Here is a 16,359-nt window from a genome sequence, read left to right as displayed (position 1 = left end):
AAAACATTTATTTCAAAATATAAGATAAATCATTTATTTCAAGATGGTCATTTATGAAAGTGGCGATATAACGCCCACCTTCCTGAAAAAGCACTTGAATTCAGTACCATGAGCATCAGTCAAAAGTTGTGGCCTGTCCAGGCAGCACACTAAGACCTCTGCGCTCTTCTGGAAAGAAGCATTTTCTCCTAAATTACGATATAATGGCATACGGTAAACAATCAAATGGACTTCTGACAGCCACATTCCAGAAAAAGTACTTTTAACACGTCCTCTAACCCGGGACAGACTTTAATCATGAGCTGGCGTCCATCAAAGCACCTCGAGACCTCAACTTTCCTCTCAAAGTATGTTTTCTCTCAGGTCACAAATTAAAGCCATATTTTCCAATTAAAATGATATTGTTATGATACAATAAAGTTTTATGCATACTTACCTGGCAGGTATATATATAGCTTATCCTCTTGACGCACTGGCAGAATTTCAAAACTCGCGGCAACCGCTAGTACACTGGTAGTTCAGGTGATGGCCACCCCGTTCCCGTGGCGCTGGTACTTGGAACTATTCCCGTTTTCCTCAGATTTTCTCTTGAAACCCATGTCTACCTGAGGGGAGGAGGGTGGGAATTAATTATATATACTGCCAGGTAAGTATGCATAAAACTTTATTGTATCATAACAATATCATTTTATGCATGACACTTACCTGGCAGGTATATATATAGCTGATTGACACATTTGGAGGTGGGTCATAGACAGCAACATCGTCATAATTCAAAAATTAACTAAAATTTTTAAAATTATTTATTAAGTTCCTTACCTGCTAAGGTAGCTGACTTCGTAGGGTCCTGCCTCTTAGCCTGCTAAACCTTAGTAGCTCTCAACTAGGATGTGACCTGTTTGTTGAGAAAGCTAACAACAAGGGTCTGACCAACTGGACATGACCAATCTGCTGACAGAGAACCCTAGCCCTCATTTACCACGGGCATTCATGCTAGGAAAGTTAGTCACCTGAACCACACACACATACAATAATAACCACTAACCAAAAAACTGAGCTGGTATTAACCTTCTCAGACAACCATAAAAAACACTATAACCTAATTAAAATAAAAACCTAGCATGTTATTAGGTTATGGGGTGGAAACTCCTTTGCCCAGTACTGTACCTGAGGATACATACGGGCCTAACGTTTGACAATTATCAAAAGTTGTCTTCACGTCTCTAAGGTAATGAGAGGCAAACACAGAGTTTGTCCTCCAAAACGTCGAATCTATAATGTCCTTGAGGGCTAAATTTTTCCTGAATGCTAAGGACGTAGCCACTGCTCTCACCTCATGAGCTTTAACTTTAATCAAACCGAGCATTCTTCCTGACAAAGCAAATGAGCTTCTTTAATGACTTCTCTTACAAAGAAAGCCATTGCGTTTTTAGACATAGGTCTAGTAGGATCTTTAACAGAGCACCACAGAGAACATGTAGTCCCCCTAATGCTTCTTGTTCTTTCTACGTAAAAACCGTAAGGCTCTTACTGGGCAAAGAACCCTTTCTTGTTCTTGACCTACTAGATCAGCCAGTCCCTTCAATCCTCTAAAATGATCTTGGCCACGGATGCGAAGGATTCTCATTCTTTGCTAAGAACTCCTGTTGAAAAGAACAAACTGCTTTGTTGTGCTTCCAACCTACTTGCTTGTCAATAGCTTGCAGCTCGCTAATCCTTTTAGCTGTAGCTAAGGCTACTAAGAAAATAGTTTTCTTCGTTAGCTCTCGCAAAGGCGAACTGCCCATAGGTTCGAACCTATCCGTCTCCAAGAATTTGAGAACGACATCCAAATTCCAAGAAGGAGTTCTGCAAAGCGATCCTTCTTTTGTATAAAAAACGATCTGAGAAGATCTCGTAAGATCCTGCTGTCGTTGGAAACAGATCTAAGAAACCTCTGTGTCTAAACACTGCATACAACATACACTTATAGCCTTTAATTGTCTGATTAGCCAAACCTAGTTCCTTCTTCAGGTATAGAAGGAAATCTGCAATTTGTGTCACAGAGGTACTGGATGAAGAAATCTTCCGATTCTTACACCATTTACGGAAGTTCTCCCACTTCGACTGGTACACTTTGATAGTCGATGGCCTTCGTGCTCTTGCAACTGCCTTCGCTGCTTCTCTAGAAAACCCCCTCGCTCTGACAAGTCTTTCGATAGTCTGAACGCAGTCAGACCCAGAGCGAGGGTGTTCTTGTGGAACCTGTCGAAGTGGGGTTGTTTGAGAAGATCTACTCTCGTGGGTAGACTTCTCGGAGAATCCACTGTCCATTCCAGTAACCTCTGTGAACCACGTTTGGGCCGGCCAGTATGGGGCTATCAGAGTCAGCCTTGTTCCTCGACTTTCCCTGAATTTTTTCATTACCTTTCCTAAAATCTTGAACGGGGGAAAAGCGTACGCATCTAGACCCGTCCAATCTAGTAGGAAGGCATCGACTGCGACTGCAAGAGGTCCGGGATTGGAGAACAAATAGTTCGGTAACCTCTTCGTCGCTGCGGTAGTCGAAAAGATCCACTACTGGAGTGCCCCAGAGTTTCCACAGTCTCTGGCATACTTGAAGATGCAACATCCACTCCGTGGAAAGCACTTGTCCGTCCCTGCTCAACAGATCCGCTCTGACGTTCTTCTCTCCTTGAATGAACCTGGTGAGCAGGGTGACGTTTTCTCTCTGCGACCACAGAAGAATCTCCTTCGCCAGGTTGCAAAGGGACAACGAGTGGGTTCCTCCTTGTTTTCGTATATATGCCAGAGCTGTGGTATTGTCCGCGTTGATCTGCACCACTTTGCCGCTGATCCACGGTCTGAACGCTTTCAGAGCCAAGAAGATCGCCATCAGTTCCTTCCTGTTTATGTGCCATGCCTTTTCTTCTTCGTTCCAAAGGCCTGACTCCTCCCGAGGGCCCAGCGTCGCTCCCCAGCCTGCGTCTGACGCGTCGGAAAATAATATCCGGTCTGGGTTCCTCTGCTGGAGTGACGTACCCTCTGACAACCTCCCCGGAACTAGCCACCACTTTAATTCCTCCTTTATCTTTGAAGGAATTGGAAACCGGAAGGAATCTGGTTGCGATCTTTCTTGGCCAGACTTCGTTCAGAAAGAACTGTAAGGGCCTCATGTGAAGTCTCCCTAGTGAAATGAACCGCTCTAACGAAGAGAGTGTCCCCAGCAGGCTCATCCACTCTCTCGCCGAGCATTGGTCTTTCAATAGGAATTCTTGCACTTTCCTTTCCGCCCCGGCACATGGTCTGCCTTTCGGGTGACGGAAAAGCCCGAAAAGTCACTGAGGATATCAGAATCCCCAAATAAACTAGCTCCTGAGAGGGGATCAACCGTGACTTTTCCAGGTTTACCATCAGACCCAGTTGCTGAGTTAACTGCAATGTGATGTTCGTGTCCTCCAGACATTGCTGTTTTGATTGTGCTCTTATGAGCCAATCGTCGAGGTAGAGAGAGACTCTGACTCCTGACAAATGAAGCACTTCGCCACATTCGACATCATTCTTGTAAAAATTTGAGGAGCCGTGCACAGACCGAAACAAAGGGCTTTGAATTGATAAATCCTGTCCTGGATCACGAATCTCAAATATTTCCTGGACCTTGGGTGAATTGGAATATGGAAGTACGCATCCTGAAGGTCCAGTGTTACCATCCAGTCCCCTGGTCGTACCGCTGCCAGTACTGAATCGTTCGTCTCCATCGTAAACTTGGTCTTTTCTACGAACAAGTTTAGCTGGCTTACGTCCAGTACCGGCCTCCAACCTCCTGATGACTTCGGTACTAGAAACAGACGGTTGTAAAAACCTGGGGATTCGTGATCCAGAACCGGTTCTATGGCCCCCTTTCCTAACATGCTGACAACCTGATGCCAAAGAGCCTCTCTCTTCTCTAAATCGATGTAATGAGCCCCTAGGGCTCTCGGAGCTGTAGCGAGAGGTGGTTTCTTGAGAAAGGGGATCTTGTACCCTTCCTTCGCTACCTTTACAGACCAAGGATCCGCTCCTTTGCTTTGCCAGACTTCCCAGAAGTCTAAAAGTCTGGCCCCCACACAAGTCTGGAGGACTTCTGACTCATTGCTTGGTTGAAGTTTTGGAACCTCTTTTGGTTGGAACTCTTTCCCTCTAAAATGCTGGTCGGGAAAAAGTCCACCCCGAAAGGGGGCGCTGCGAGATGTCCTTTGTATCCTTCGGGGTCTTCTTCATTACATTAGAAGGTAAATACTTCCTTACAGAAGAGTAAGAAGATCTGAGTAGCCTTCTGAGTGAGGGAGAGAGAGATGTCCTTAATGATATTTACCTGAGGGAAGAGCTGTCCTGAAAGCGGAGAGAACATCAACTCCGACTTTTGCGCGTTCGACACTCCTTCGCAGCGACGAACGAGCACAAGAGATGTCTTTTCTTCAAGACGCCTGCTGTAAAAAGTGAAGCCAATTCATTAGCTCCATCTCTCAAGGCTTTATCCATACAGGACATGATACTTCTCGACAACTCGGATTCTGACGAATCTTCCATCTCCGAAGTCCGAGCCAGGGCCCCCAACGACCAGTCAAGAAAATTAAACACCTCAAAAGTCCGATAGATACCTTTGAGTAAATGGTCGAACTCTGACGAAGTCCACCACACTTTGGCTGAATGTAAAGCATGTTTTTCTACGGGAGCTGTCCACTATGTTGGAAAAGTCTCCCTGGGAGGAGGTAGGAACTCCCAGGCCAAGACTTTCCCCGTAGCATACCAAACACCAGACTTCGAAGCCAACTTGGCCGGAGGAAATGCAAAAGAAGTCTTCCCCGACTCTCTCTTCTCCTTCAACCACTCATTTACGCGTTGAAGGGCTTTCTTGGCCGAAATAGACAAAGTCATTTTCAAAAAAGACGATTTCTTGGCTGTCTTCGTCTTCGAAAATTGCGACAAGGGCGATGGAGGACCTGAAGGTTGAAAATCTCCTTCAAACAAAGAAAGAAGGCACTCTGTTAGTCTCTTGTAGTCCGAAGAAGGAGCTTCCGCATTCTTGTCCTCTTCCGCACTCTCATTCTTCCTCCTGCGAAGAAATATCTTGAAAACCAAGATCCTGATGACTCTCCAAAGCGGACTCCTTATGCAGAGCCTGCTTAGAAAGCGAATGCGGCGCTGTCTCCTTATAAAACTCCTCTCTTCCTTGTCGAGAAAAAGTTTTGACTTGCTGCCGCCTGCGTCCTGCGTCCTCCTGAACGTATGCGTCCATCACTCTTCCTCTTGCGTCCTGCGTCCTGCACTGCTTCGTCCTTCTTAAGGGATGCACTGCGTCCTGGCTCGCGTTGCACGTCCTGCGTCCTCTTGGAGGACTTAACCGGGAGAGACGAGTCCTTACGTCTAACCGAAGGTTGTTCGGGCTTCTCCCATGATGAACAATCACTGCCAATCTCTCCTGCATGTCCCGCAGAACTTCCTTCGTTCTCCGCTTCCTTACGAGACTCCTGATGATGAGGATCGAGGACGCACCGGGTAACACGGAGAGGCGGAGCGAACCTGCGGTCTACGCAGAGGAGTTCCTCTAACGGAGAACAGGACAGAAAACACCTCTCACCGCACCGCTAGAAACTTCCAAACTGACGAGAAATCCTCTTCCTTTTGATAGGGATAATTTCTTCATCCTCCGATGAAAAAATATCAGGCTACTCCACCCTTCTTGGTCAACAGCCCTTTTTCATCCTGTGATGAGGACGGAAAGTATGACCTCTTGAGAGGACGCGATACTTCCGCGAAACGCCTACTCCTTCCCGAGGCCGAACTATCCGAAGAATAACGGCACTTCCCAGTATCGCCTTTTCTATGGCGTACTGCAGCAGCCTGGGACGTAACAACAGGACTGCCTGAAGGGACGACTGATCGCGAGTCAACCCCTCTCGCCTCCCTTCGACTGTCGACATGCCTTCTCCCTTGGGTCTGGGAGCTTGACAGAGGTCTCGGTCTAGGAGCACGAGAGGGACGATCAGGCGCCCCCTCCACAACACTGTCACCAAACACTTCACTTTGTCTGTTAATCGTTTTAATTTGATCTCCCATGGACGCAAGGGCAGCGAACACTTTCACGATTTGTGGATCAGTAGTATCCTCAGATACAGCAACTGGCGCAGGAGAAACCTGAGGGGAAGGTGCTACGTCTACATGTGAATGAGCTGGAGAAGACACATGCAAAGATTCATTCAAAGGCTTACTCGAAGATCCCGATCTCTCACTCCTAGATACAGATCTTCTAACCCGATCTTTTTCTAATCTCTCCACATACTTCATAAGAGCCTTCCACTCTTTCTCATTCAGACACTGACATTCATTGCACCTATTGTCCCACGTACATACAAACTCCCGACACTTCTTACAAATAGTATGTGGATCTACCGATGATTTCGGCAGTCTCACCTTACACCCTTCTTTCACACAAACTCTAAACATACTTCCTGAATCAGACATACTAAACCAAGATCCAAACAAAATGCGATTGCCACTCTAACTTCGTGAATACGATACCAATATCCAAAAAGTCAGTCAACGAGCAGGAAATTCTAACAGAGAACCAACAACGATGTTGCCGGTTCGGCTGGCAGAGAAAATCTGAGGAAAACGGGAATAGTTCCAAGTACCAGCGCCACGGGAACGGGGTGGCCATCACCTGAACTACCAGTGTACTAGCGGTTGCCGCGAGTTTTGAAATTCTGCCAGTGCGTCAAGAGGATAAGCTATATATATACCTGCCAGGTAAGTGTCATGCATAAAACAAGGGGTTAATGAAAATGCATAGTGGTATCTTACTTCAATGGCGCTTTTGAAAATGTTATTTTCATGATAAAATAAACTTTTGAACATACTCACCTGGTAGTTAGTTATATATATAGCTTACGTCCCTGACGTCACGGCAGAATTCAAAACTCGCGGCAATCGCCGATTGGGTAGTCAGGTGCACCACCTGTGCGCCCTCTACCCAGGTACGCAGAACCGTTCCAACTATTCCTCAGATCTTCCATGCCCATAGTCTCTAGAGGGGAGGAGGGTGGGAATTAAATTATATATAAACTACCCGGTGAGTATGTTCAAAAATGTATTTATCATGAAAATAACATTTTCAAACATCTAACTCACCTGGTAGTTATATATATAGCTGATTGACACCTTTGGTGGAGGGTCAGAGACAGCTATCATCATTGGAATTGACATAAGAGTTAATTAAAAACAAACTTACGGGTTCGTACCTGTTAAGGAAGCTGACTTCAATGATATCCTGCCTCATTATTCCTGCCTCATTATGTCTGCTTTCCTTATGAGATCCAGCGATCACCCAGGGGGCTGAAAGACCTCCTGGAGACTGTCAACCGGTTTCAAACCTCTATGTGACTAGACTCCCTACAATACCCTTGTTCCGGGCGCTACCAAGGAACAAGTTGACCACCTGACTAAGGATCAATGATTGTGGGAGACTGCGTCCAGTCTCCACAAACAACCATAAAATTCAATAGTTCCAAGGTAAGAAAAAGGGGGGTAGATTACAGTTCAGTTGACCGGACCGTGTAACACCATTTTGCCCGGTCCGTAATCCCTCCGCCAAGGTAAGTAGTTCTCGCAGATGACCCGCAGCCTACCAAAACCCGACCCCAGCCGACCAAACCCGAACCCAACCCACAGGACCGAACCCGAACATGCATCAACATGAAAGCCGATTCTCTTCGATATTTTTAATCTTGCCCAACTAATCTTTAGGACCTCCAATTTAATTTACAGTATTCTATATTTTCACCCATGCCCAACTGAACTGTAAGAGCTCCATTTTTTTCCCTTCGTTATTCTATTTTTTTTTCCCATGCTTGCCCAACTAATTTGCAGGAGTTCCATTTTTTTTTTCATTATTCGATATTTTGACTCTTGCCCACGATAGTTTTACCCGTGCCAACATAATCTGTAGGAGATACATTTTTTTCCCCATTATTCGATATTTCTTCCTTGCCCAACTCATCTGATGACCTACATTTTTTGTTTTACCATTCTTCGATACATATTTTCCAGGTACTAGTTATCCGCTAGGATAACTAGTTACCTGGAACGACCATGCCCGACCTTCCTCGACCCTTCAGTCTGTTCCTGCTTCTCAGCCAGTTCAGTGCTTCGTCATAACTACCATGTCTTCTTCTGCGAGAATTTGTCGTGTTCCGCACACTTGGCGTTCGCTGCCGCCGTTCCCGTCTACGCTGGCAACGGGTTTCGTCTGCTAGGGTTTTGTTGTTTTTTCGTGTTCGTTGTCGTCATCTGGGTTTTCCCCCACCCAAAAACCGGTTTCCCATGGCTGGCCCCCATTACCGTTTTCATTTACTCGTATGTACTCCCCCCCCCCACCCAAAAACCCCGGTTCCCAAAAGGGTCCCCCATTATCGTTTTTATAGGTTTCGGGGTATTTAAACGGGGGCGCCAAAACAAAGCGTCCGCCATCTTGTTTGTATGCTCGCCGATTCCATAGAGACGAAACCCGTGGTCAACTGAACTGTAAGCGCTCCAAAAAGGGTATTGGGTTATGGGATTTCAGGGGTAGTCCCTTGTCCATACTGGATGAGCTGCTACGAACGGTCCCAGCGCATAGCAGTCTTCATACAGTTTGCACTTGCCCCAGATAGTGCGTAGTGCGATGCAAACACTGATTGCTTCTCCAAAAGGTTGCGTCCAGGATATTTTGAAGGGATCTATTCTGTTTTAAAAGCTACAGGGGTTGCTACGGCCCAACCTAACCTCATGAGTCTTCACTTTTCAGTAGCCTGAGATCCGCTGCATTACACGCTGAATGTGTTTCCCTGATTAAATGCCTTATAAAAAAGGCTAGTGCATCTTTGACATTTGCAGAGAGGGCTTTCTGACAGAACACCAAAGCCCCTCTGAATTGCCACGTAATTGCTTCGTTCTTTCCAGGTAATGCCTCAGGGCCCTTACCGGACAAAGAACTCTCTCTACTTCCTTACCTGTGAGATCCAACAGGTTGGAATCTCGAACGATTTGGGCCAGGACTGAGAACGCGTTCGTTTTTCGCTAGAAATCCCAGTTGTAGAGAGCAGATAGCATTGCCCTGTCTGAAACCTACAGCTTTGCTGAAGGCATGGGTTTCACTGACTCTTCGCTGTCACTAGACTAACTAAGAAGAGTGTTTTCATGGTGAGGTCCTTAAATGTTGTTTCTTGTAAAGGCTCGAACCTATCACTCACGAGAAACTTCAGGACTACGTCCAGATTCCATGCTCGAGGGGACTGTAGTCTCTCTTTAGTAGTGTCGAAGGATCTAAGAAAGTCTTGGAGATCTTTATATTAAGACACATTTGAGTTCCTGTCATTGAAGACATCTGCGAACATGCTTATGTATCGCTAATGGTCGAGGTTGTAACGTTACGACTTCTCTTAAAGTCTGCAGCGAAGAGTTTCTCATTCTCCTATCCCATTGCAGCGAAGAATCTTCTTCTCGGCAATGGATAGGACATAGGACAGCAACACTCCATGGTGGGTGTCCATGGTATGGGTACTGGGACAATCTATTAGGATGAAGTAATGATTGTTCTGGAACAACCTACTAAGTCCACAGCGTAGACCGTAACTGACTCGGGCGCTCTGACAGCTGCCTACTGACTGCGTTCGGTAGACTAGGGAGGCAAGTTGTCGAAGCATCCGAGCAATTCACGTGATCTTTGCCTTTTCAAGGGTTATGCCGAGAGACCATACAAATTGTCTACTTGTTTGTCACTGATGCTGGACGGCGAGGTGGTGAATCTCTTAACGAGGTGATGATTCTCTTAAGGCATGTGCTCAATAGGCGAAAGTCAATTGCCTTCTAGAGCTGAGATTCAACTACCATTCTCATAGTAGTTGAATCTCAGCTAAGAAGAAAACAACACTCTGTTCCATTGAAAGACGAAGGTGGAAAGTGAATGCAACCTACGTCTTCACACCCTTACAGCTATTTCATTGCTGTAAGGAGAGGGGTTGTAGTTGCAATGAAAGCGGGGCGGTTTCCAGTAATGAAAAACACAGGGAAGTACTACTTCTCATGTCATATGGAAGTAGAGCTATTGCACCCCCTCCAAAATACGAGATATTTTGAAGACAAACTCAGATGTCTGAAGAAAACATTCAGCATTATCGCAATGCGATGCAGCGGAAGACTAGTAAAGACTTCTGTTACGTGCGGTAAACATAGATGAACGTCCAAATATATATCTCTGTGAAAATTCTCGCAATATCCAAGGGGATGCAGAAGATGTCATTCATGTATACGAGAATCCCCGTTAATCAGAGACCTAAGTCCGATATTGTTGGACAGAGAAAAGGTTCGATAGTCAATCATTGTATGGGAGAGAGACATAACCCTGTCCGTGCATCTCGCGAGAGCCAGCTGGTACTGGATTGTCTTTTGCAGTCCCCTACTCAAGTTAGTTCTTGCTCCCTCGCTATCCTGAGTTGGCCAGGTAATCCATTCCTCGAAGGAAAATGCGTTCGGCTAGAATAATCGAGCGTTAAAAAAAGGATCTATATGATGCCTCGAACAATTATATTTAAACGAAACGGATTTCGGTAAATACGGAGTCGCTTGTGTGAATAAAACTGGGTAAGATTTACAGTTTAGTTTGACCGGAAACCCAGTGTAAACACCATTTTGCCCGGTCCATAATCCCTCCGCCAAGGTAAGTAGTCTCGCAGATGACCCGCAGCCTACCAAACCCGACCCCAGCCGACCAAACCCGAAAACGAACCACACTGGTTTTTTTTTGCTAGGGTTTCGTGGTTTTAGTGTTCATTGCCGTCGTTTGGTTAGCCTAACACAACGGGTGACGGGACCTCCTACATTTTTGTTGGTACGTGAGCTCCTACAGTTACTTGGCAACGGGTTTCGTCTGCTAGGGTTTTGTTGTTTTTTTTCGTGTTCGTTGTCGTCATCTGGGTTTTCCCCCACCCAAAAACCCCGGTTCCAATGGCTCCCCCATTACCGTTTTCATTTGTCTACGGTATGTACTCCCCCACCCAAAAACCCCGGTTCCCAAAAGGGTCCCCCACCCATTATCGTTTTTATAGGTTTCGGGGTATTTAAACCGGGCGCCAAAACACAAAGCGTCCGCCATCTTGTTTGTATTGCTCCGCCGATTCCATAGCAGACGAAACCCGTGGTCAACTGAACTGTAAGCGCTCCAATAAACTTAACATTTCCTGTGATAAATCCGCACACCACTTATACCCACAGACGCTGGGGCACTTTCATCACAACAATCGGAACATGGAAACTTACCAGCACGTTTGTTGGTAAACAACTGTTTTGGTAGAAGACGACGACAAAGCGTGCACTTGGATAATTTTTTTAAATAGTAAAACATCAATACTTTTACATATTTGATGATGATTAATTTGAAAAGTATTCCTTATTGAAAAAAGTAACTCAATTCTGACTCAAATTTAAATAATTATTTTTTGGAATTAAAACTTTGTTTAAGTCCCGTGTTATGACATCACGACATCTTGGCTTTCGTACCTATTGTAAATAATTGCTTTATTCAACTTTCTTGCAGAACAGTTTACCAGTTATTCATGCAGATTATCAGCTATTCATGTAATTGTTATAATTGTAATGCGCATATATCTTTATTATTTACTTTTTGGTATATGAAGATGTTTACTGCAGGATTATTGCCATAGTGTGACACAATAGTTTCGGTCCCTGGGCCTCTGTTTTCGCACCATAAGAAATTAGCCTATGGGGCCGAACTTGCAAGACCAGATTGTCGTTAAAAGAGGAAAAGTTAGCATTGAGGGGCATATGATTTGATTTTGATTGAGAAAAATACAAATTTATTCAACAGCTAGCTTGTAAAAAATACTGATTGACAACTAAGCAGCATACCTACTAAGGGCTTCAGAGACAGTGCAAGCACGTTTTTGGGCAATACCTATTTCTCTAACGAACACTCGTATCAGAACGAGATTTTACTATAGTGCCGTAATTTATAAGGGTATCGTGAATCACTAATCGTAAAATATAACGACACTTGTCCTTGTACAAGAGACAAAAACTCAATTATCCAGAAATGGATACGAACACGCGTAAAAAGCTCCACCTACCCTCCCCCCTAACCCGCCACCCCAGTCCTTCGCTTTCCTTTCTCTCTCTCTCTCTCTCTCTGTTGCCAATGGTATGTTTTCGTGGAAATTCGGTGAAATCAGTCTATGTATTGAAAGTATATATAAATATTAAAAGCAATTTTATCATTATTGCATTACTATGACAACAGAATTCCATGGAAACCGGTTATAATAATGCATCAGCGTATGTGTGGAGCTCCACTAATGTGGCAACGATGATTTTGCCATTAGCATGCAAACATTAAGGGTTGACATTTATTTCTGGCATACAGTTATTAAAGAAATCAAAATACTAATATAGACTTAAATCAATGAAAAGTGCCAGCAAAATCAAGAGCAAAAAAAAAAAATATATATATAATCACTTCAGTAGTCGTCCTCTATGGTTTTCGCAGCCAGATGTACGAAAGGTTTAGAAAACAGTGGATTGTATCTACTTTAGAAATATCTGTAATTTTTCTTGGGGTAATTTGGTTGCAAAAAATAAAGGGAAAATAAATACATGACTTAAAATTAAAATTTTTAAATAACAAAGTAAAGTTGAACTAAACCTAAACAAGTAAAGTAAAACAATTTAGGAATAAACTTGCAGTTTCCTCGTCTCGCTGTTCGTAACTGTGTTTATGGCGCGCGCACTTAGGAACCAGGAACTTGTTTAAAGTGCAATGTGGAGTGAATCGAGACCAAAATGTATAATAACAATCAAATAAGCACTGTGGATTTTCAGTTGTGATGGCAGTAAGGATAAAAACCACTGATTACAGGGTAAAAATGAATTCAGTTTCAAACCATGACTCCGGGAATAAAAAGCTCCATAGCTTTCACTAATATAGGCAACAAAATGTTGTTTTATTGTGCTGATTACAACTGCAATCTTGAGTAAGATCAATAAACGTTACATATATACGTTACCATTGTTCAAATGAGTGCTGGGAAGGCTGGGAAAGATGGGTGTTCGTCACTTGATCAGAACCTGTACATCCACACGGTAGCCGCCATATTGGATTTCAAAACTGCCTTGAAAACATATTTTACGGTAGCACTTACAGATTAGCGGGCCCACTCGACCGCCGACCGAAATCGGCGGAAGAACACCAAAACCAATATGGCGGCAATACCAAAACAACAACAAACAAAGTAGGGAGCTACTACATATCCGCGACGATCGATTTATGTGTGCTGTCAGTAAGGCCGTGGCGGAACGGCGCTTCGCGCCTTATCCGCAAATTTAAAGATTCTTGCAGGCACGGCATGTTCTGGCAAGAGGTAATATGCGCTGCGGCGCGCTAACCACAGGGGTTACAGTAAGGCTACTTACCGTGGATGGATTTGGGTGTCGCGATACCAAAAACAACAACAAACAAAGTAGGAGCAACTGGCCGGTAAGTGTAAACAACCCTATTTTACAAAGAGCATCACATGCTTATTTTAGTTCGTATGGGGCTTTCATATATCACATTATGTTGACGAAACTTAAATTTTTTTAATGGTATGCTTGGAGTTGTAATTGTATTCTTGTTTCACCATTTAAATATCAAGTGAATAAGACCTGTCACCGTGATAAGGGTTGTAGTCGCTGGTGGTTTCCCCCTACTTCGTAAGGAGAGTAGAGGTCTTTAGCTCCATTTCTCACCAACAAGAAGTCGCGACTGATGCCCATCCACGGCGTCAGGACGCGTTATAAATGTACTCTATCGGAGGGTGGCATGCATTGGTAGACGTTAGTCTGCTGCATGCCATGCAGTGTTTTACCCTAAGACCCGGCCAGCGTGATGGTGGATCGTCCATGATTGTTTCCCCTAAGTTATTATTTCGGAGGGTGGCCATCCATGACCGTAGGGGTGTGTTGGGCCAGTCCATGCGGTTGTTTACCCTACCCAAGGTTACCATGGGTTAGAGGTGGTTTGGTTTGGTTAGCCAAATTTTATCAACCCTTCCTAGGTGAAATGTCAAGTGTATTTATGAGGAGCCTGCCCAGGTCGCCGACTGGTGGGAATCAGGCATCGTAATTTTTACCAATTCCTACAGGTAGGCATAACACAACTCACATGGTTATGGGGCTGTAAGACTCCATAAACCCCCTAGTATTCAGCACTCTACGGACCTATCCCGATCTGGGCCTTAAAAGATTTTGGCATACGCTTATTGGCACAAGTAGACTTCATATAGTAGCAATGGTATCCCATTTACGGGTATCTTAATATAAAACCTATACAATCCGACCATAATGCCACAGGAATGGTAAACTTCAGTCCGGGATCTGAACTAAAGAATATTCCCATCAACCAAAATTTCCTTCAGGAGGGTAGCAGCAAGCGTTAAAGATAAGTTAGCTATTTAGGAGCTGTAAAGTCATTCAACCTTATCATGCTCCTGTATTTCCGAAAATAAGCAACAAAACTACTAAAGGAGTAACAACTAGTTTAAAAGTTCGACGATGAACTTGATATAAGAGGATAAATTACAGTCATGACAACTTACATGCTTCGAACAGCCGACCACAGTTGAGAAGAGATGTTTGGGAACGAGGCATTATGGGACTTATACAGTGTTACCAGATACTACATAACGATCAGCTGATTCATACCAGTGCCCATTATCAATGTTTCAACCTTAATAGTTGGCAACAATGTACCATGGTAAACAAGAGATTGAAATGCACATTTTAGTGATACTTCTCAAAATACAATTGTTACCAAATCCATTGTACAGTTAAATGACACATATTTGACCTTTGTGCTCATATTTAGTTATATCTATTAAAATGATAGCAAGTATATTTAATAAAGTTAAAATACGATATTCTGTTAGAGGGGCTCTGGGAGAAACATTTCTTCTATAGAACAAGATATATTTATTACGGTTTTTATGAAGTAGAATACACTTAGCTCATAATGGCATTCGCAAGTAGAGCTTTCCTCTCTGCCTTTGTAAGTAGGAAAGTGTACTTAATTTTGATTGGAGGTCAGTTACTTTGTGATGTTCGTGTAATTTTATCGTCTATCTGAACGTGAATAATTATGTAAAGTAGCGACAAGGGCAACTGTAAATTTTGGTGGGCTTCAAATTACGTAAAGCCCAGCCTTGGGTCTCCGGGCAATGTACGTTATGTTACTTACTACTACTACCTATAGGTATTAAGCCTATTATGAAATGGATTTTTCCTTCCCGGCTAACTAACTAAAATAGTAATAGGAAACGTTAAATTCCAAAGAAATACCCAACTTAGATTAGGTAGTAGCTAGTAGGTAGGTAAGGTACTAGCTACTAGGCTAGCTACTAGTAGCCTAGCTACTACCTAGGTAGTAGGTAGCTAGGTACTAGGTACCTACTTACCTAGTACTAGGCTAGCTAGTACCTATATCTAACTACTACTACATAGGTTAGTAGCCTACTACCTACCTACCTACCTAGGCTAGTTATTAGGGTAAACAACAGAGTGGACTGACCAACTCGCGACTAGTACTGCCGTTTCGTTGGCCACCTTGCAAAAAGTACTTTAACACGTCCTGACACCGGAGATGGTCATACAGTCATGACTTGTTGGTGGTGATAACAGGAGCTCAAGACCTAGGGTGAAAACATCACGACAGGCCAACCCTCATCACGGTAGACGGGTCTTATTCACTCGATATTTAATTGGTGAAACATGAATACAGTGCAACTCTAAGCATACCATTTAAAAGACTGAAGTTTCGTCAACATATTGTGATATATGAAAGCCCCATACGAACTAAAATAAGCATGTGAGCTCTTCGTAAAATATGTTTTCAAGGCAGTTTTGAAATCCAATATGGCGGCTACGTTTTGCATGGATGGTTCTCATCAGTGACGGCCACCATCTTTCCCCAGCCTTCCCAGCACTCATTTGAACAATGTTAGCGTATGTATGTAACGTTTATGATCTTACTCAAGATTGCAGTTGTAATCAGCACAATAAAAACAACATTTTTGTTGCCTATATTAGTGAAAGTATGAAACTTGTTATTCCCGGGGTTATGGTTGGAACTGAATTCATTCTTACCTTGTAATCGGCAGTTTTTATCCTTACTGCCATCACAACTGAAACTCCACAGTGCTTATTTGATGTTATTATACACATTTTGGTCTCAGTTCACTCCACATTGCACTTTAAACCCGTTGCTGTCCTGGTTTCTAAGCGCGCGCCATAAACAACATTTCGAACAGCAGACGACGA

At 43.8% G+C, this 16,359-nt stretch overlaps 2 protein-coding genes across 2 annotated transcripts in view; one reads left to right on the top strand and one right to left on the bottom strand.

Annotated features, from left to right (window-relative positions):
• LOC135222446 (short/branched chain specific acyl-CoA dehydrogenase, mitochondrial-like) overlaps nt 1–16,359 on the bottom strand; it is a 223,558-nt gene that overhangs the window by 80,189 nt on the left and 127,010 nt on the right. The window lies entirely within an intron of this gene.
• LOC135222094 (short/branched chain specific acyl-CoA dehydrogenase, mitochondrial-like) overlaps nt 14,933–16,359 on the top strand; it is a 29,946-nt gene continuing 28,519 nt past the window's right edge. The window contains exon 1 of the mRNA XM_064260266.1: nt 14,933–15,091. Within this exon, the coding sequence (XP_064116336.1) occupies nt 15,056–15,091 (36 nt within the window). The 5' untranslated portion in view covers nt 14,933–15,055. The remainder of the gene's footprint in view (nt 15,092–16,359) is intronic.

Source organism: Macrobrachium nipponense, chromosome 3, assembly GCF_015104395.2.
Source record: "Macrobrachium nipponense isolate FS-2020 chromosome 3, ASM1510439v2, whole genome shotgun sequence".
NCBI lineage: Eukaryota > Metazoa > Arthropoda > Malacostraca > Decapoda > Palaemonidae > Macrobrachium > Macrobrachium nipponense.
The sequence above is the reverse complement of the archived record's forward strand: the minus strand, read 5'-3'. Positions and strand labels throughout refer to the sequence as shown.